At 40.8% G+C, this 20,636-nt stretch overlaps 1 protein-coding gene across 43 annotated transcripts in view; it reads right to left on the bottom strand.

The window, feature by feature from the left end:
• The window catches only part of LOC119549356 (protein muscleblind), a 183,194-nt gene that overhangs the window by 12,663 nt on the left and 149,895 nt on the right, over window positions 1–20,636 (bottom strand). For 10 of the 43 annotated variants that reach the window (XM_037857347.1, XM_037857346.1, XM_037857345.1 and 7 more), the window contains 6 exons: window positions 15,645–15,815; window positions 14,329–14,511; window positions 12,256–12,489; window positions 6,292–6,543; window positions 4,758–4,799; window positions 494–3,960 (listed from right to left, as the gene is read on the bottom strand). In XM_037857347.1, the coding sequence (XP_037713275.1) occupies window positions 1,942–3,960; window positions 4,758–4,799; window positions 6,292–6,543; window positions 12,256–12,489; window positions 14,329–14,511; window positions 15,645–15,815 (2,901 nt within the window). In that variant the 3' untranslated portion in view covers window positions 494–1,941. Of the gene's footprint in view, window positions 1–493; window positions 3,961–4,757; window positions 4,800–6,291; window positions 6,544–12,255; window positions 12,490–14,328; window positions 14,512–15,644; window positions 15,816–20,636 lie in introns of those variants that run through there. The other 33 variants (XR_005219407.1, XR_005219405.1, XR_005219406.1 and 30 more) reach the window with 14 other exon arrangements.

The raw sequence follows: 20,636 nt of genomic DNA, 5'->3' as shown, positions 1-20,636 counted from the left end.
TATTTGTTTTTCGTAAACTATATATTTAGATAAACACACGGTATTTCAAATAAAACATTAATAAAAACTATCGAAACTAAACTAGAATTAGGATTAGAATTAGGATAAGAATTAGTGGCAAACATCAAATCGTTGTAAAACATTAGAAGTACTTTAATTAAAAACAATTTTACAGAGATTATCGTATATATCGAATAGTAATGTGTGTAGGATGTTCTCGGATGTGGAGTTTTTTTAGCAGGTGCGGGGTGTAGGCGGGGAATCTAAAACTTAGGGTGCGCAAGTCAGTGGCAAATTTATCTTGTTTGCTTTTGTAGGTTCTTCTCAAATAGTTTCTCAATCGGGAACACACTTTAAAAATTATATAATAGCTACACTAAAAACTGGTTTATAAGTACATAAAATACATAAATATCAACGTAAAAATTACATAGAAAAGAACGTAAAGAAAAAACTGATAATCACACGAGATCTAACATTAAAAACTTAGTTCTGTTTGTCAATGATTTTATTCTTTGCTTAACAGTTCAATTACAGAAAGGAAAACATTTATAATACATCGAAAAAGTGGGCGATAGGGGTTAAAAAGACAGATGAAGAGTGGGATCGGGGTTGTTATAGAGATAGTCGTTATAAAATCAAAAGGATTTACATAGTTCTGGTCAACACATCAAATATAAATCTCGATAACATAACATTAACATAAATCAATTTTGCTGGCTTAACAGTCTGAAAGGTGTACGGGTGTGTAAGGTGTATGGTGTGTTAGAGTGAAACGGATAGAGAGACGTGATCGTGAGTGGTTGTGACTGTACTGTAATATCTGATTAGTAAGCTAGACATACGATATACAGATCGATCCTGGTCATGTTTATGCCATTTTGTTTTGTTTTTCTTCTTTTTTTGGTGTACTGGTGAGGGATGAGCGTGTGTTAGAGTACATAGTGTGTGTGTATATATCGTATAGTATATGGGTAGCAGCATACAGCACGTACAGCTAGGTTTATATGTATATGTATATCGTATAAGTATTCTATATAAACTAGACAATATTCGTTACGCATTTATCGTTGCTCAACAATTTTAAACAATTACAACAGCATTCACGCTAGCTATCTAGCTAGTTAGGAAACATTCAGAGACAGCGATAGGGTGTTAGAGAGAGAGCGCGGAAAATGAATGATGGCGGGAGCGAGAGAGAGAGACAGCTATTCGAGCTACCGCATGTGGGAGACAGGGACGGCGATATGGCATCAAGCACCCGCAGCTAGCAACAAGCATACACAACTGTACCCCGCATCGGCAGCAGCATTTGAGGTTTATCCTTATCCCCCAATGGCTTTATCTTTTTGATCCCTCAAAGCTTTTTCGCTATCACAGTTCTTCGTTCCTCTCTCTTTTAAATCCCGCCCTGGGTTTTGAATTTTCTCTATCCGTTTTTGTGCGACCGCATTCTATAAACTAGAGTTGACTAAGTGCTATCCGAAAAAAGGAACTTAAGTATTACTATCAGCTAACATCTGTTTCTCTCCCGTTCGCTTGTGCTTTAAAAGCCTGGTTTTTCGATTCTTGTGCGAAGATGGCAACACTTTTGAGTCACAGTGAGGTTATGTTTCGTTTGTCAAATAACTTAATGGCAAATTATCGATTCGTTTCTTTTGTTAGCAAGTTTGGGCATTCGTGTTAGTAGGCTACGATCTTCGATCGTTCTCGCTGTCTGTCTGGATTTTGTTAACGTGTCATGGTTCGTTTTTCTAACGCTATGAGGCCTATGGTACAACTAAGGTCTTCTCTCTACTTGTCCTTCTTCAAGAAAACTGAGGCACATAATCTTACGTCTTCGATGTGTTTAAATCTATGAATCTAAGTGTGACTTTCCATCCGTTTGATGGCTGGGTGTCTTAAGTACAGTTGTGTTTGGGCTTTTTTAGTATCTGCTTTTTAGGAGGTCTTCATCTTTTTGTAGGGGTTCAGGACCATGGCACTGCCGGGGGTTCCTGCCTGTGCGGCTGCTGCCGCTGCTGCAGCAGCTGCTGCATATTGCTGCGCCGCAGCAGCCTGGGTTTGGGGCATGGCATAGGCCGCAGCGTTGGGCATCATGGTGCCGGGATAGAAGTAGCTCTGGGCCTGGGCATATGGCATGGGTGAGGGTGCTCTCAGCAGGGCAGCGGATTGATATTGACCAGCACTCACGGAACCAGCTGGTACCGAACGCACTGGAGTTCCGGCAACAGGTGTGCCCGAAGTGGGGAGTGATCCCAGCTGACGTAGTTGGGCCTGGGCTTGCGCTTGGGCCTGAGCCTGAGCTTGAGCTTGGGCTTGAGCCTGGGCCTGCATTTGAAGTAGAGCTGCCATGGAAACGGCCTGGGGCTGAGCCCCCTGAACAGCCTGTGGACCTGCCGCATAGCTCTTGTTCAGGGTCAATCCTGTGTAGGCAGCAGCTGCCGCCGCGGAGGAGGCTCCTGGCTTGGCCGCACTGGCCACCTTCATGGCGTAGTTCTTTTGGGCCACCTCCTTGGCCAGGGCAGCGGGATCGGTGTAGTAACCCCCAGCCGCAGTGGCCTGAGGAGCCAAGCCAGCGGCAGCCGCATAGGCGGCATAGGCCTGCTGGGCATAGGCAGCCTGGGCTTGAGCCTGGGCCTGAACTTGGGCATGGACTTGGGCTTGTTGCTGCTGCTGTTGCTGCTGCTGCTGCTGATGTTGCATCTGAGCCTGGGCGTAGGAGGGCGTGGCACTGGTCAGGCTCACCATGGTGGAGGTGGCTCCTCCATAGGGGGAGTAGAGATTGCCATAGCTGTAGGCGGGCATGGCATAGTTGATGCGCTGCAATCCCTGAGCCTGAGCCTGAGCCTGAGCTTGAGCCTGAGCCTGAGCCTGCACCTGAGCTTGCGCCTGCACCTGGGAGTGATAGGAGACCGGAGGAGCCGATGTGGTAGAAGTGGGTGTGGGCAGAATGCCAGTGCTGTGACCATTAAGCGTATACCTCGAATAACCCTCGCCATTCTGCTTGGCATAGTTGCGGGATGCTAATGTTGCTGCTGGGTTGGAAACACTCCCACTTTCTAGGTCCCCATTTGGGGACTCTTCGGCATTAGCCGACTTCAGCTGACCATTGTTAAGATTATTATTGATGTAGGACAAGTAGTTGTTATTGTCACCCAAACCGTTGGGCAGGGGCAGAAGACTATCGCCCGAAGGGGGGGAGCTCGGGGGCGGGGTCTGGCCATTAGGAGGCGTGGCAGATAATGCTGCTGCTGCAGGGGCTAGTGTGTCTAATGTATCTGTTGTTGTTGCTACTGCTGTGTCTGGTTTTGGTGAGATTGTTCGTGTTGTATTACAATCGTTAGAGGGACTTGGGTTTTGGTTCGGATTCAGATTCAGATTCGTTTGGTCACTATTGTCTTGATTGCTGGCTTGATCCGCATTGTCAGTTTCACCATCAGCAGCACTATCGTGTTCTTTGTCTTGATCTGCATTGCGATCGGAATCTTGATCTTGATCGCGGTCGGGATCTTGATCACTATCGTTAGGATTAGTAATGGCTGTTACTGTTGTTGCTGTTGTTGTTGCTGATGCTAATGACGTTGATGATGATGATGCTGTTGTTGTTGTTGCTGCTGATGATGATGGTATTATATTGGTAGTAGCGATTACAGCGTTCATGATACTTTTATTATTAATATTATTAATCATATTAATATTACTGGCTGTTGCTGTTGTACTTGTTGTTGTTATGGCGCTACTTAATTGTAGTTGTTGTTGTAGTAGTACATTTTGTTGTTGTTGTTGTTGATGTAGTTGTTGTTGTTGTGGTGGTGGTTGTTGTTGTTGGGGATACTCACATGAGACTGGCACATAGGGCTGCATTAACTGCTGATAGGCGGTCGCACCGGGCTGATAAACTGGAATGCCAGACTTTTCGGCAGCTGGACGTTTGAACGGAACCATGCCAGAGAATTGCTAAGAAAGAGACGGGTAGAGATGGGGGTGGGGAGAAGAAAGAGATGGTAAATATTGATTAGTCCATTAAGTAACTATGCTTTCATCTTAAGCTACTGATAACCATATACACTATAACAATTGCTTACAAACGAGCTTGCTTTTGGGTTAATTTTGAGTTTCTTATTTTTTCGCTTTACTTTGCTTTTTTTCTTTGCCAATTTCTATTCTTCTGAGGTGAGAGTTACCAAATCATACGAAATATATTCGAAACGAAATATATCTTCAAACTGAGGTAAGAAACGAAAAGGATATCCAAACTTAGGCTGGAGTATACATAGTTTGCAACTGAATAAATCGAAAGTGCGTGCAGTCGAGTGGTAAATTGGGAAAAGCGTTCGCAGTTTACATCTATAGTAAGTGAAATGAAAAAGCTTTCGGTGTTATTGATTTATTGAATTTAACTCTTTTTATGATTTCAATCCGATCGGTTTTGATATTTTGTGTGTGGTGCATTTAAGCTTTGATGTCTTTGTTGGCCCTTAAGATCAACTTAGAATGTCTCCATTTTTGTATATTTTGTTAATTAAAATGATATAGTTATTTTTAAGAAGCAAACCAATGGCCACGATTTATCGATAAATTGCTCGAGATCGATTGATTTTGAATGCATGCGGCGTTCATCGAAAGTTCGGCTGGTTAGTAGCATGTCTGGATATATTCAGGCAGTAGTCTTTATAGTGTATAGATAGTTGATCATTTTCTAGGCGGGCTACTACTGTACGTGGCGATTTTGTCATTCAGTTTGGAGTACTTACGAAGTTTTCATAGTAAAATGAACCAACCGTTTTAACATCCATCTTTTTTGGCATTTATCGATTGTTGTTGATTATGCGGTTAGTGTATGATTTTTGTAGTTGATTGTAGTTGGGTTATCATTGTTTTTGGTTGATGATCAGATCGGATCGGGGTTAGCACACACATTTCGCAGTTATTATATTCGATTTCGATTGCGAGTTCGAGAGACAGTGAGATATAGGTGGTGGAGTTTTGAAACGAACGCAAGAGATTTATGGAATCGAAGAAGAGCAAATGAAGAGGAGAGAAGAACACAAATGAAATTAGTGGATATATCCTGGGCACAGTACGGTGGCGGTATTATGGCATTAATCAGATACATATATACATATAAACGGGTACACAGATACTTAGTCCTAGTAGGTGGCAATGTGATGTGATGTGTGGGCGTGGTGGGCGTGGGGGGCGTGATGTAAACGGAAAAGGGGGCGGGATAAACAAAGTCTGCAGGCTGCAGGTGGTGCATGTTCAGCTAATTAACCAGGAAAAGCACTTAAACAATTAAGCTCGCGAATGCAGTCACACGGCAGAGGCGAAAGCGAAAGAAAGAAACTTACGGTTACCGCTAAAGGTATATCTACAGCTACAGCCTTGGCAATTATCGGTTAAATCATTTTAATTAACACTTGGCAGGGCAAATGTGCTCGTGTTGTGATTGTGATTTATCATATGCCACGTGTAATTGGTTAAACTCGCTCTTGCCATTGCAAAAAGTCCGTTTCTGTGTCTGTGTGTATTGATTAGTGTGCCTGTGTGCGAGTGTGTTTCTTGGTGAGTGTTTGCGCTTTTGATATATCGGATAATGACTTCATTTTGTAAATTAAACGAAGGGGGATTCAGCTGCATCCCCAGCCGACCTGGCCATGCTGATAATAAACGTTAATTGATGGCACTTTGATGTGCATGTGACTGACTAACTGAGTGGGTGGGCAAGTGAGTGATTGAGTGAATGAGCGAGTGAATAACTAAGGGGAGGTGAAAGTTAAGAGCATTTCGTTTCAGGGACCACAAAGTGCGGGGGAGTTGTACGGGGAGGCGGGCTGTATAATCTAAGTGGTTAGTCCTGATCAGTTTGAAGTCGGTGGCGCTTTGGTTGGGAACAAAATATTCAGTTTATAAATAGAAATGTATTACTATTATATCAAAATTTATTTTGATTTTAAGAAGTTTGCAACTTTATGTAGAAGTTTTGAGAAAATTCTGATAAATGGAATAGTTTTACCCCTCCAAAGCAGCACTTAAAAACTTCAATTTCTACTTAAAACTATATATTCTTATAGCGAAGATCCTAAGATCTCTTTACCCGCCTAAAAGCATGCAACGAAAAAGGCAAACTAATTTGATCAACCAACTTAAGCATTAAAACCAAAATAAAGTAGAACTATAACAAGTTAGGAAAATTACAAAAAAATCGAAAGTGAAAAAAAGAAATGTTGGAAAACGGAAAATCGAATAACGCAAAAACACAAACAAGGTGAAGGAAAAGAAAAATACCAGTGGAAACATATCGGTCGTGTCCGCCGCCCGCTTCTTGCCCACTTCCAGTGTATGATGGCCCATTACGGCGGCGGCGGCAGCGGCGGCGGCAGCAGCGGCGGCGGCGGCAGCGGCGTTGTTTGTGGTTGTTGTTGCTGTTGTCGAGGTGGCTGCTGCGCCAGCGGTGCTGTGGTTGTTGTTGTTGATGTTGTTCAGCTGGTGTTGCAATTGTTGTTGTTGCTGGTGATGGTGTGCCGTCAGGGGTGAGGTCTGTGTGTGTGTGTTCGTGCGTTTTTTGGATATGGTTTTTTTCGGTATTTTGTTTTTCAAAAATTGAAATCAAACGTAAATTTCCCACAGGCAGGCAAAATATTCAAAATATACAAGCATTTAAATGTTGTGTCCATTAAATAGTTGAGAGATTCCAATTTGAATTATTCAAGCGGCAGTGGTGTTGGCATTTTTAATTGATTTTTATATTTTTGCGAATTCCATGAATTATTAATTAGTTTGTCCATTTTTTTTTCATTTTTTTAGCAAATTATTTGTTTGAGTTCATTTTTGATGTTTTTTTTCATATTCCAATTTAGTGCACATATGTTTTTTATTGTATTCGTATTTGTACCATCCATCGTAGAAGCAGTTACAGTGTGCGTGTGTGGGTGGTGTTTGAGTGTGTGTGTTGGCACAGGCGAACAGATGAAAAATACATAATAGTAGAAGAGTACGGAAGTGTTGTGATATCGATAAGTAAATAAATAGAAAAAATCAAATTTTACGTATATATAGTTTATATTCGTACAGAGAGTAAATATGAATATAAATCAAGTAGAAATCAACGGTAATCCAAATAAACACGATTTCCATTTGATATTGAAAGAGCCTTAAATAAACGTTACGCATACCAACTAAATGTTAATAATCTCGATTAATATTCATTGGTTTATTCGGAAAGAAGAAGCGTAAATCAAGTTAGTTGTGTGTGAGTGAAAGCCTTGTTTGGTTAGAGAATCGTATCAGAAAAAAGCTTGCGAAAGCCAGCAACGTGTAAAAGCCTTGTTCTTCTTACAGTCTAAATTTGTGGTTTCGGATTTTCTTACGATCTAACTTAGGGGATGGCAAGTTGAAGGGATTGCCAACAAAATCACTTGGTTCACCAATTGATTCGCCACCTTTTTGACTACACACATTCGCATTTGTGGTGGAATTATTATATCATATGTCATTATACCTACCGATGCATCGTTGCTGCTGCTCATTCATAAAATAGGTGACTAACTCAGGGAAAATGCAAATTAAGCAACTCTGTTTGTGGATTTTCGGGGTATTCAGTTTGATTTTCGAGGTTGGTGTTTGGGATTTTGGAATTTCTTGTCGTGGCCCAGTTTCGGTTTTAAGCCATATCGTATATACCCTTCCGTGTACAGTTTTAATTCCCCGGCAAAGTTGCGACCCCGATTTCCGTACCCATAAATTTCCTCAGCAGAGCTCAATGCTAATGCGTTTAACACCGCAATTGGGTTCAGCTCTGGCCCGATTTTCGCCCCTTTGCCACGAAAGTGGACCCATGTGTGCCTAATAACCAAGAACCACAAAATAAAAATAAACCTTACACAGCACAGGCGAACACTGGGAAAAAAAACTTGGCATACATTTTTGGGCGTAGGTCGCATGAAAGAGTGCACAAATTTGCATTTAAATGGGGGAAAGCGAAAGAGACAGTCAGTCAGAGGGGCGAAAGAGATGGCCAGTTGCCTACTCCTTTGCTTTTTTCACCGCTTTTTCTCGGCTTGTGTCACTGGCAATGAATGCTACAAATGGATTAATTCGCTTGGGCGCGACAACATCGTGGGGTGTTCGCCATATGTGTGTACATAAGGGTGGTCCCCACTTTTAAGCAAATTTTTTGGTTCCTACATTCAACCGCCTTTACAATTTGTTTGCATGTACGAAAAACTTCTTTGAGAAAATTTGATTTTGGCGCGAATTAGGAGATTATCACTCATACGCAATGTTGCTGTGGTCAAAAACTCTTTTTTAAACTAAGTGGCGTAGATTTCAAGAACAAAGTTTTTCTACGGACTTTCAAAAGGGATTAATAAATCCATAAAACCTAAAATAAGAAAGAGAGATTTGTGGCACAAAATTATAGTTGGCATACATGTCGTATGAGTGATTTTTAAGACAAGCTCGTCTGAATAATTGTTTTTATATATCCAGTGGAAACTTTCTACATTTTTTTAGATTTTAAGACCAGAGTTTTTTATACGGACTTTCAAATGGGGCTAATAAATCCATAAATCCTAAAATGAGAGAAAGATTTTTGGTACAAAATTATAATTGGCTACGTGACGTATGAGTGATTTTTAAGAAAAGTTCGTCCGAAAAATTGATTTTATATATCCAGTGGAAATTTTGCACATTGTTGTAAACGAGATCAATAATTTTAACACGTTTTAAAATGAGAGAATTTTTCTTGAACAAAATTCTAATTGACGCACGTGTCGTATGAGTGATTTTTAAAGGATCCTTACGACTTTTTACCTTTTCAACGCATTCATTGCTCTCCAAATCTACCATGTAAAAGGGTGAAAATCCTTTTTTATTTCTTGGCCCACCCTCATGTACATACGTATACATATATGGAAATTCAACCATTGCTAGAGGTGTGTGTATCGGGGTCGAGTCCATAAAAAACCAGCAGGCCTGGGCCAACAGACTCCGCTGGACAATTCATTGGCATGGAAATCTCTGCTTTTAGTTAATTTTCCGGTTCAAACGTTATCCGGCCCGGACTAATCCATGTCGCACCGTGTCCCTGTCCGTATGCCTGTCCGTATCCCTGTCCGTATACGTATCCGTGTCCCGTACAGGTTGACATTTACATTTCTGGTCAGTTCGGTGGGAAAAGGAGGGATCTCCCTTCAGTTTCAGTTTCACTTTTCCTCCGGCCTTTTCCTTGGCCGAGATGCTCTTGTCACGCTTACATGCCGGGATTATAGTTCTGTGGGGTCGTTCGATGCGGCAGGTGGCATATTTTTGTGGGGCGATGGAGATCCCCCATCGATATGGGGCTTTTTTCTCCTCTTCGCTTGCTGACATATGGGGGACGTTTCGGTGACCCAGAATGCCAAGCAGCAATCATAATAAACAAAACTTAAACGCTTATCAACGGACAGCAACAATAACACAGGGAAATTATAGAGGGAAATCATATATGCAAAGGCAAAGTTTTGTGTTTGGTCTGTTTCTGTGGTGTGGTTTTGTAGAGTCTGTCGATTGGTTTTGGATATAAGTATATATAAAGGTAAATACGTTTATAACTCGTTAATCAGCTAACTGTATATGGGGTTTGAAGGGAACATTTAGGGAGATTATTATATAAATATTGGGGTTTCTTAAAGTCTGACTACAGTCAAAGTAAAAAGATTTAATGGGAAAACAGTGATATCTTTTTACTTTGCAAGCATGACTTGTTTTTTATATGTACATATAAATGGTTTAAATATTATAAGGAGTATAATATTAACTGGAAACAAGTCTACTTAAGGGTATTTAACAATGAGATGTACAAAGGAGTGAAAAATTGCTATGAAATGAAACAGCAGCGCTGCATCGGTTTTGTATATTTGACTATATAGCTGTGACTATATCTTATGCTATAGATGGATAAACAACTTTTCCTCTTTAAAATTCGGTTTTATTACAGGAAGACAATCAAGCGGGATGTCAAAATAATGCACGATAAAAAAAAACCGGCAGACAGGTGCAATAAGGTAAGCGTTTAATTCCCATTTTTACCAGGGCTGTAATCACATTAAACGAGCACCCATAAATACAATTATCGGTTGAGGGGCGGGGCGGGGGAATGTCAACATATGTGCTGGGTGTGTGTGCTGTCGGGAAGGTATCAAAGGACATTTTCATACAATAATCACGTTTGTCCTGCCCTTCCAGCTCGACGAGGAGAGCCTCGATTGAATTACGCCTAAAATGCTGCAACAATTTTTCACTTTATGCGATATTATGCTGCAATTATGTGTGTCATTTTCACCGCCCTGCCCTCCCCTCTCTCCCCTTGGCCATTTTCCCATTTTCCCGCTTTCCAGCCTGGCCAACAAGGACACCGTTGTTGTTTGTTGCGTCAAATAAATTTCCAGCAGAAAGCAATTAAGTCGCGAATTAAGTACGGCGCATAGGACACGCAGCCGGAAAACACGGATACAGCCACGTACGTGCCCATGTGTGTGCGAGTGTGTTGGCCCGGCTGCCTCGCTTTTCCGCTTTTCCTCGCTTTTCCCCCGCCTCTCCCCGCCTTTTCCCTGCTCGACCTCCTGCGTGCTCAAAGTTTTAACGCGTTGTAATAAATGTTAATTTTGGCCCAACGAAAATCAACATTTATGGCGTGTTTTATGTGAGCTTCAGCATATTTCCCGTGTTTCCCGGATATTTTCGGCCCAACTCTCCTGGCAGGATTATGCTCTTCCCACATTACCCAAACTGTTTGTTTGCTTTGTGTCTGGTTGGCAGGGGCGGCTCTACTTAAAAAATATATAATTATTTATTGATCTACAAACAAAATTAACATCTAAATGACGCTGAGAAGGACCCATGTTTGAATGGTGTCCCACCGAATGATTGTTGAGCATTTCATTTGCCCAGGACAAACATAATTACGTTCGGCCAAATGAATTTTCAATTAGCCATAAAATTTTATTTATGCCTCTCCACTGACTTATTTTCAATGAGACCAGCAGAATAATATTTTGTATTCATAATGGGAAATATACTGTGCATTAAACTTTTAAATCTTCAGTCAAGCCTAAAAAATCAGTACAGCATTTACTGTTTTTACTATAAACAACTCTAAACTTTAATTTTTAATAAAATAAATAATTCGAAAATTTTTGAGTGCATAATCCAAATGTGTCACGTTATATCAGGCATAATTATTCGGTTCATTGATTTGAATTTTTCTATATTTTCCGGGACGAGCGAAACTCGCTTAAGCGTTTATTGCCATAGCCAGTGGCAATGTCATTGAATATGCAGCATAAATAAATAGCATAATTTGTGTTTTACAAATTTGTACGATTACACACTTTTCTTTTTTTTCAGCTCTTGGGGGGAATAACAGTTATTTGTAGAGAGATTTTGTGTGGGTGGGCGTGTGTTTGCATAAAGTTAATTAAATTGTTTGCATGCGGCATTAACTTCTAATTAAATTTGCTTTAAATCCATGTCCATATCAATGGGTAGAGATTTGCCAATAAAATCGAGCGGTGAATTTTGTACGAATTTAAGGCAAATTTAATCAACTATTTGGAACTAAGCAGGATGGCCTAAGGTCATCGTTGGCTAGATATATACAGGAGATATAGGTATATAAATATATTTATATATTCGTGTGGCGTGTTAGTGCAGGAGTAAAATTCTGTGTTGTATTTCTCTGTTGAGGTTATTTGGAGAACATAAACAGAAAACGCTAGTTGGCGACTTTTTCACAAAATGACTGATTTATTCTATGGTGTCTAAAAGTATGCAGCACTTTTTAATTATGTTTTAGTACTGTTTTATTTTTGATTGTCATGTCTAACGCTATATAAAAAATGTTTTTCGTTTGTGAATCTAAAACGTTTTATTCAAAACATTTGAAAATAATTGATTTTGTATATAATTGAAAAATAATCCTTTGTATTTTGTTATTTTTTACGCCAAATTTATTTTTAAAGACCTATTTATTTTCTTTATAATCATTTTGCGAAAACGTCGCCCGGCAAACATGTTCAACCAAAAAGTCACTTCGCAGTTAAATAAAAATAAGAAAACCATAAGATATTTAGGCAGCACAAACACAGGAATAAAAATCAAAATCAAAGTAACGAAAACGATAACGAAACGAGAACAGGGCGGTAATCGATCGAACGCAAACGCAAGAGAAGGTTCGAAAAGTATAGAAAAATATATAGTATATAGCCATACCGCAGCTGCAGCAGCGACAGCGGTGGCGCGTGTTTGGGCCGCTTTTAATTGTGCCTGTAGGTGCAGGGGGGGATGGAAGTAGCGGCAGGGGTCGCGTGCGCACCTGCCCTTCACGGCGTCCATGCAAACCGTTATCGAGCCGTCGTCGTGCCTGGCGACGGTCTCCTGCGGGTGGGCGAACCGGCACTCGGACTCCGCCCGTTTGCAGGCGCCGCGCAGGAATTCGCGGCACACCTGTTATCGGTTATCGGTATCAGTTATCGGGTATTCGCATTCGCAATCGCAATCATCGCATCATCGATCGCAAAACACACACACAACACGAGGCCCGCACATTTCCGTGATCATCATTGGGTTTTTTGTTATAACATTTTGTGGTTGGGGTGATCGTTTATCGTTTTTCGATTCATTGGATCGTTTCGATTTCGTAGTCGCAGCGCACATCGGTATCGGTAATCGGTATCGGGTATCGGTATCGGTATCAGTTGATTGCGGGCGTTGGCAGCGGATAGCAAAAGTGGCAGCAGTTGTGGTTCAGAGTGGTTCAGTGGTGTTTTCGGTTTGGTTGGTTGGTTGGTTTGGTGTGTGTGTGTGTTTTATAGGCGGAGAAGGTGTATGTGTGTGTGTGTAGAGTGTGTGTGGAGTGTGTTTTTTGGAAATAATGGAAGGATATTCAGTAACAAGTTCATTTCTTTTGTTTTTCATTTTGTACTTTAGTTATTATTGTGGTTTACGTTTTAGTTTTCATCAAAAGAAAAGTTAAGTATTTGCGCAAAAATATATATATATTTTCGATTCGTTCCAAGTCAAATATGGTAGGCAAGATTTAGTGGTTAGAGCCGATACAGATGCATTTCAAATTTGCATTTTATTTGTGTTAGGTTTTTGTTTCGATTATGTGGTACTTGCCTCTTGGAATTGGTTTTGCTTTTATTTTTTGGGGTGTTGTTTTTATTTTTGCTTCATGCCGATTAGTTTTCAATTTGCATTTTTTGGGGTGGTGCACTTTTGAGTACGAGAAAACACAAGAGGAACACGTAGCACAAACATAACAAAAAGGAACAACGAGAATGCAAGGATTATTCGAACTCAGGAGTAGTAAAAATAACACAAAGACGTTACGGGGAGCTCGGGTTGGACTGTTTGTAGAGAGTATATATCGGTGTCTGCTGATTCAAGAACTCAGGGAACTAGGATATTTAAGAAAGAAAAATCATTGAAATCAATGGCTGAACAACTACCAACTCTATGGTACAAAAGATCCTCTAGGGAATACGAAATAGTCCGCTACTCCTTAACTTCACATCTACGATGATATATTTTCTAAGACTCTATAGAGGAGAATGGGATGAAAAAAGGAGCTTCCCTTCCGCTTCATCAGAAAATCAAAATAACTATACGAAAACGGAAAATCAAAATCAGTAATCAGAAATATCAGTGCAAAGAATTCTGCAATTTTTGATAGTTTTCTTGGGCTATATTTACAGGGCTCGTAAGCTTCCTAAAAAAGCTTCTGAAAAGCAGCTGCTAGGCCAAGCTGCAGTATTGTGCGATCGACTTGATCGATCCTTACTAATTCGCTGATATGATGTAGATAAAAAAGATACTAAGAAATTAAATTAAGAAGAGAACATCGAGATTGGGTGTCTTAATATTTGGTTTCAATTTGGCGGTGTTAGACAAATACGAATGTGTGTCAAAACGTCGAATCAATTTCTGGTTATGTGGCGAATTATACAGTTGATTTTGGTCGCAATTTCAGCTTGATCTTTTGGCAAACTCAAGAGAACTCAAAACTCTGTACAATGTCTTTTTTCGTTTTTAGTTCGCAATACTTGTATACGTAGTTTAAGATTAATTCTAATTAGAAATATAAATACATAATCACATGCCACGAAAAGGAAACATAAAAACGGAAACAATTTTCGTTGCGTGTAAGTCTCGCCCTCGGCGAACAAACAAATTAAATTAATAAACACAAAGTAAGCGTAAATTAATCGCAGCAAATTGACTTCCTTGGATACGTATGTTTTTAGAACAGATATAAAAATGCGGCATCGGGCCGAAACTCACCTCTAATCTGTCGGAACGTGGTATTTTCTGCTGGGCCACCTGCACTGTCTGGGGCACCACGGGTCCCAGCTGGGAGGCCACGGCCGAGGGGTCCGGGCCCAGCAAGGTGGGCACCAGGTGTCCCGTTGTGTAGTACGGGCTGTACGAGTTGGCCGGAATGCCGGTCAGATAGGGGTTTGTGGCCTGCAAGAGGGGGGATGGTCGGTAATCAGTCATTAGGGCCTTTATCAGGGCAATTCATCAAACAGTTGTCCATCAGGACGTAATTACAGTGGCACATCGCTGGATTAGTTGGAATTGCCCACGCACAAGGGATAATGCTGTCATAATATCTCAAACGGGTAATATGGAAATTATATACCATTCTATTTCTTATTTTCTACTTAAGGTTGTATTTGTATTATTCCCTTAAAGCAAATACTTCAATTGGTGATACTTAGCTTAATACGATATTGTTGTAATTCCCTATTAAGAGTTCCTAACAGCTTAACTTTAGTCCACATCTAAGTCTATAGATCTGCATTATTTTCTCACTATAGAAAGTAAATATTTTTGTTATACCTATGGGCAGTTTTTAGAATCATACTTCAGTATATGTTTTAAGGACATTATTTTCCCATTAAAGCAATACTAATACTACAGATATTATTTCCCTAACATAAAAAAAAAATTAAAAATGCTACCATTTGGTTCAAGCATTATTCGTAAGCCCCTAAAAGAATTCCTGACTGCTCAATTTGGTCCCATTTTAAATCTGTTTTATTTATGGCCTATCCCCATCCTAATCTAATGATTCGACACCCTATTGAAGGCTCACACTGCCCATTAACTGACCCTTCCGTTGGGCTTAAGTTATGCCTGGCACGCACTCGCAAACCTTTTTGGCCCCTGACACGAACTCTAATGAAAATTCATGCATTTTTCAGCAATCAACATGGGCACTCGGTTCCCCTCCCCTCGAAACACCAAAAAAGCTTCTCCCTAATGATGGCTGTCGTTTAGCTGCAAATCCACAAAAACCATGTCGCAAATTATTTGAGAATTAATTTTCGATTTGTTATAAAGCGGGGAATTTCCAACCCCCCCACCCCCAACCCCTGCATGAATAAAACATTCCTCTTTCTCACTCTTTGACTCATTTTCGCGCACTTTGAATTCCCCTTTTTTGCCGGTTGGTATTTCGGATATTCATGGTGGCGCCGGAGGAGAAGTTCTCTTATAAATATTCATATTTTCGAACTGGAAGCCAGTGGGCAAGCAGGAAAAGCTCGGAAAACGGGGGAAATTCAATTAAAGTATTAGAGGGCCGCACTTACCACGGTTGGCACTTGGCCCGATATGACCGGCTGGCCGGGCGCGATGCCCATCTGTTGCATCAGTGCATTCTTGAGTGCCAAATGATTGCGTCCGTTTATCAATAACTGATCCTTCAGATGCTGTGGTGGATGAAAGTATTTGCACGGCGGTTTATCACGATTACAGCGGCCCTGGAAGAGAAAATGCAAAAGAAATGTTTAGCAAATTTTTCCACTTCATATATACTACGCATATAGAAAGAAAGCTTCATAAATCGCCCCCAACTGACAGCTGGGCCATAATTCACCTTCGATTACTGGGCAGTGGCAATTTAGTGAGCGTGCTGGCCAGGAAGTGCTTTTGTCGCACTAAATAAATTACTTGAAACAAATTTATGTTAATGCCTTCTACTCCTGACTGCGGGTGCAGGTTGATTAACAGAAATTGTTGTGCTTAACCTTAATGCCTGGCTTGTTTCAGGTTCGATTTGCAAGGGTAAACACAGTTTCATTTGGTTATGTTGAACAAACAAAATGGGGTGTTCTGGATTTGGTTTTCCACAATGTAAAATAAGTGTTTTTGATATTAATAAAAATATATATTATATATATTAGGTAAATAATATTATACAGTTTCCAATTTCTATATCAAATGTAAAAGGTCTGGCGTAATGTGCAATAGTTTTATTGATCAAACAAAAAGGGGTGTTCCAGATTTGGTTTTCTTTAAAGTGAAAAACACTCTTTGGTTTTAATAATTTATTGGGTAAGTACTTGTTAAAGTTGTAACATTTCTGTATAGGAACTGACGTAATATGCACTCAAATAGTATCGTGGAATTGGGTAATTCAATCTTCTTCCCCATTGAAGTTGTTATAATTGGGCGCCATTTAAAGCAAATTACACCTGGCTGCAATAAAGCCAGTCCTATGTAATTTCTGTTATCCTTGGCATGACTCAGAGCTCTGAATAACTTTATGTTCGTGCTGTCAACACATTTCACCCGAGCCCAAAGAAGCCAAACCAATTAACTGCATGCAAAAGCCGTTGCAATTTTCCTTCGGGGCAAATCTGGATTCCGGAATGCTCGTGAAACATGGCATCGCATTTTCCAAGCATATTTTCGGGCTATATGCGCGATCGAAATTCGTTTTTAATTGCGAAAAAGTAAAATTTCACTTCATTAGCACGTGTAATTGTGGCGTCGGATTAACGCGGCCCACTCCCTTGTTTAATATTTCTTTTTTTAAGCCGAAATGTCAACAATAATTATAATGACCATGGGATGGAAGGGCAAAGGGGGGCGAGCGGGGGCTAATGCCCCCAGATGCATGCAACGTGGCATGTGGCAAAGGATTCCAGGCGAAACGAGGGCAGGCCAACTGGCAAACAAATATGCATGTAAATTATATTTAATTCAGAGCAAATGAAGTTAACAAATATTTGCATACAGCAAGGCGCTGAGTAAAATGAGTGAAAAAATGGTATAAAAAACCAAATTTATATGTAAAGGGGAGAAAATTGTGTGTGCATAAATTGATTGTTTGTCCTGGCCAGAGCAGGACAGCAAACACCGGGGAGACAGAGACGGCAACTGTGGCACAGAGACATGCCAACTCGTTTTCGGTTTCTGTTTCCTTTTGTGTTTTTCCCCTTTTTCCCCCTTTTCCCGTGCTGCTGCTGATGGCATTTACAATTTATGACGCCCTGAAAGCTGTACAAGATTTATGGCGCCCAACAACTGGCGCTAACTCACAAATAATTGTTGCTGAACAACATTTCAGCCTCTGTTTACTCGCATTTTTATTCACATTGTTATGATTCCCGAAAATATCTGTTAGCATATTGACAAATGTGGGGCAAACAACCAAATTTGCGGGGGTACAAACTTTTTAATAAACTATTTGCCAACTATCATTTGTAGCCACTCGGTGTAAAGCCATAAATTAGCCTAATTAATTGTCAAATGCTTTGCATTCCCCAACGCCCAGTGGATGGATAAATATTTGGCGAGCCAACAGAATACTTGGCATTGTTGGCTCGCAATTTTGATCAACAAACACAGCACAAAATATTTATTGATGACAAGCAAATATTTTTCTCCATCCTTCAGTGCAAAACTTTCAATCAGCAACTGCCAGGACTTTCAGGACACACAGGAACACAAATATACACACGAATTGGAGCCACTTTGGCATATTTGTTTGTGCTTATTGGCGCCATTGGCAGTAATTTAATGCTTCGATTGAGTTTATTTAACAACAGCCACCGTTTTGAATGGCAGCACTTGTATCTCTATCTGTGCACTGGTGAAAACTGGATGGGCAATCCAATAATCCACTTACAGAACTTTTAGTCATTTTTCACTTGCACTCTTTTTTTCCCATTTCTAATTTATGTTATAGTGTTCTTTCAGTTTAAAGTATTTTCAACACCTATTTTACAGAATTTAATTTTGAAACTGACAGATCTATGTAAATATAGAAATAATCCTGATATGTTTTTGTTGTGTATTTGACTCTTTGTCCATACATACACTCGATCCCTCTGTTTTGCTGCTCCATTTCCATGTGATGAAAGGCTAATGCAATTTTTCAAATCGCTCACTTGATTCCCCTGGTAACTGGGTTAATTGCCTCCTGATGGGCAGTGTGTAGCGATGTTAGGTAATTGCTATCCGAATTATCGGTGTGCATAAATGGGTTGTTACGCTATTGATGAATCTGTAAATCGATTTGGCATTCGTTTCACCCATTGCCGCCATTGAGCGCCTTTCAAGGGCTGGGGCAACAAATTTAAATTGCATTTGCTGGCCACAATCAAATAAGACATTATTCTTGCAGTCCGGGAGCAGATCCTCGGCGGCGGGACGGACATTATCTGTGAGTGCCAAGCGCTTGCCACTTGCCACTTTCCACCTACCGTTTTCCCGGGGCAATTTCTTTCTTGTGGCTGGCGCCCGTAGATATGCAACACTTTCTTGCTGCCGCCGCTTGACATTGCCACCGCGATTTTCTTCCTTTTTTGCCACTTTCCCCATTTTTTTTTTGCCACACGCCACACTAAACATTTTCATGTCATTTCGATTGTAATCTGCATGACTGCCTCGCTCCTTGGGCGTGCGAAAAAAAAACCTCTAGAGAGAGTGGAAAAGCGAGTGCGAAAATTGCAAATGGTGTCCACTCACGCACGCAGGGAGGGGGGGGGGGGGGGATTTCAGGGGGAGTAGCATATTTGCATTCGCGTTGTGCAACTGAAACTGGAACCCTTTTTAGAGCACTCGCCCATTCGCAACGCTTCTTGTTTCACAGCTCTGGTCTGATGCAGATTATCCGCTTTAAATTGCAATGATTACTTTTTCGCTTTCCTCTTCCCGATTCCCATTCCCATTTCTATTTTCCTTTTTTTATCCCTTATTTTTTGGGTGGAATGATGGCAGTGATGGCATTTCAGAGCCATTTTTCTTCTTTTGCCAGGCCATTCGAAACAATGTCGCTGTCGTCTAGCGTTCTGCAGAAATGCCATTGTGGAGAGCGAAGGGAGACGGGATTGGGCTGGGATGGTGGCCATTGGCTAAGGAATTTCTCATGTTTTCATGCCAAGTGCAAGTCAGGTCCAGTCATGTATATCGTCGCGTATCGCATTGCCATTTGGTCGACATGCGTCTTGGGGATCCCCATGCCCCAGTAAGACCCCCTTTCAAGAACGCAGCTGCTGCCCATCAACTTCGGGGCGAGTTAGGAGCTAGGAGCTGGGAACTGGGAGCTGGAAGCTGGGAGCACTCAAGTCCACGTCCTCGTCTTCGTCCTCGTCCAAGTCGTTGGGTATTAAATGTCATTTTGCATTTCGTGACAAGTTGGCTAATCTGACTCGAAAGTTATTTATTTCTTCTTTGTTGAGTGCAAAGGAATTTTTCTTACACTTTTTTCCTATTTCTATTTCTGCCCTGAGAGCATTTACATGGCATTTTCCTCGGGGTCTCTGTTTGCTTGGAACTGCTATCTCCCCGTTTTTCCCCCATTTTCCCCAGCAACTCAAGCTACTTTTCTTCAATTTAGCGGCGATAGGAATCGCCTTTGAATGTTAATAAAACGGATTTTTATGCAAATTTAAAACTGTTTAGTGGTTCGACTTTGCTATGCATTAAAAGAGGAAAAAATGCGATCCGCGGGTAGGGTTCCTGCGAAAATAGACAAAGAGTTGGAATAATGCGAATGAAATATGTTCGCAGGGCTTTGTTTGATGTGGGGGAAAATGAATGGGTTTGGCTTTAAAGTTTGCACTGGGTTTGCTATTCATGTTCCTTAAATTTAATGCTCTAGCTCGGTGGTTCTATTATGTAAAATCATATATTTAGGAAAATATAATCTCTAAGCTGTTAGCAAATGTTATAATATTTCCCAAAATTGGCTTTCCCTTATTGTCATAACTGCAAGAGGGCGTTTTTGCCCGGCGAGTGAGTGGAACTTATGATAAGCCACTTTGCAACACACAAATTGCATGTCCCCCGAACTTTCCAGCACTGCAAACTCCATTTAAGGCTTTACATAAAACATAAGCAGAAAATGTTGCTGAATAAAAATGCGGAGAAGGGGAAACAACAAAGCTGGCAAGCATAATTCCTGACACTCTCCGTTCTTAAAAAAGAGAAAGGGCGGGCTAGAACCGGTTGCCAAAAAATTTAATGCAAACTAACGGCACTACAAGCTTTAGCACTTTGGATACAGCCCACACACACACACACACACACACACGGGGAGATAGTTGAAAACTATTTTCGACGCTTAACGGAGAACTCAATTTGTTTTCACTTGGCCATGCAAGCACACACACTCACAGCTCAATAACACAAACAGCAAATAGAGATAATCAAAAAGCAATTGCAAACAACAACCGGGGCTTAAAAATGGCCAAGAGAAAGGAGAAAGAAGGGAATTGGTAAGAGAGAGCGACTGCTGTGTGGACACAGTGAGATATTTATTGTATAAATGCCGGCAACAAAATAAATTAAAA

The sequence above is a fragment of the Drosophila subpulchrella genome, chromosome 2R (genome assembly GCF_014743375.2).
Source record: "Drosophila subpulchrella strain 33 F10 #4 breed RU33 chromosome 2R, RU_Dsub_v1.1 Primary Assembly, whole genome shotgun sequence".
Lineage (NCBI taxonomy): Eukaryota > Metazoa > Arthropoda > Insecta > Diptera > Drosophilidae > Drosophila > Drosophila subpulchrella.
This window is presented reverse-complemented; position numbering and strand designations above follow the sequence as displayed.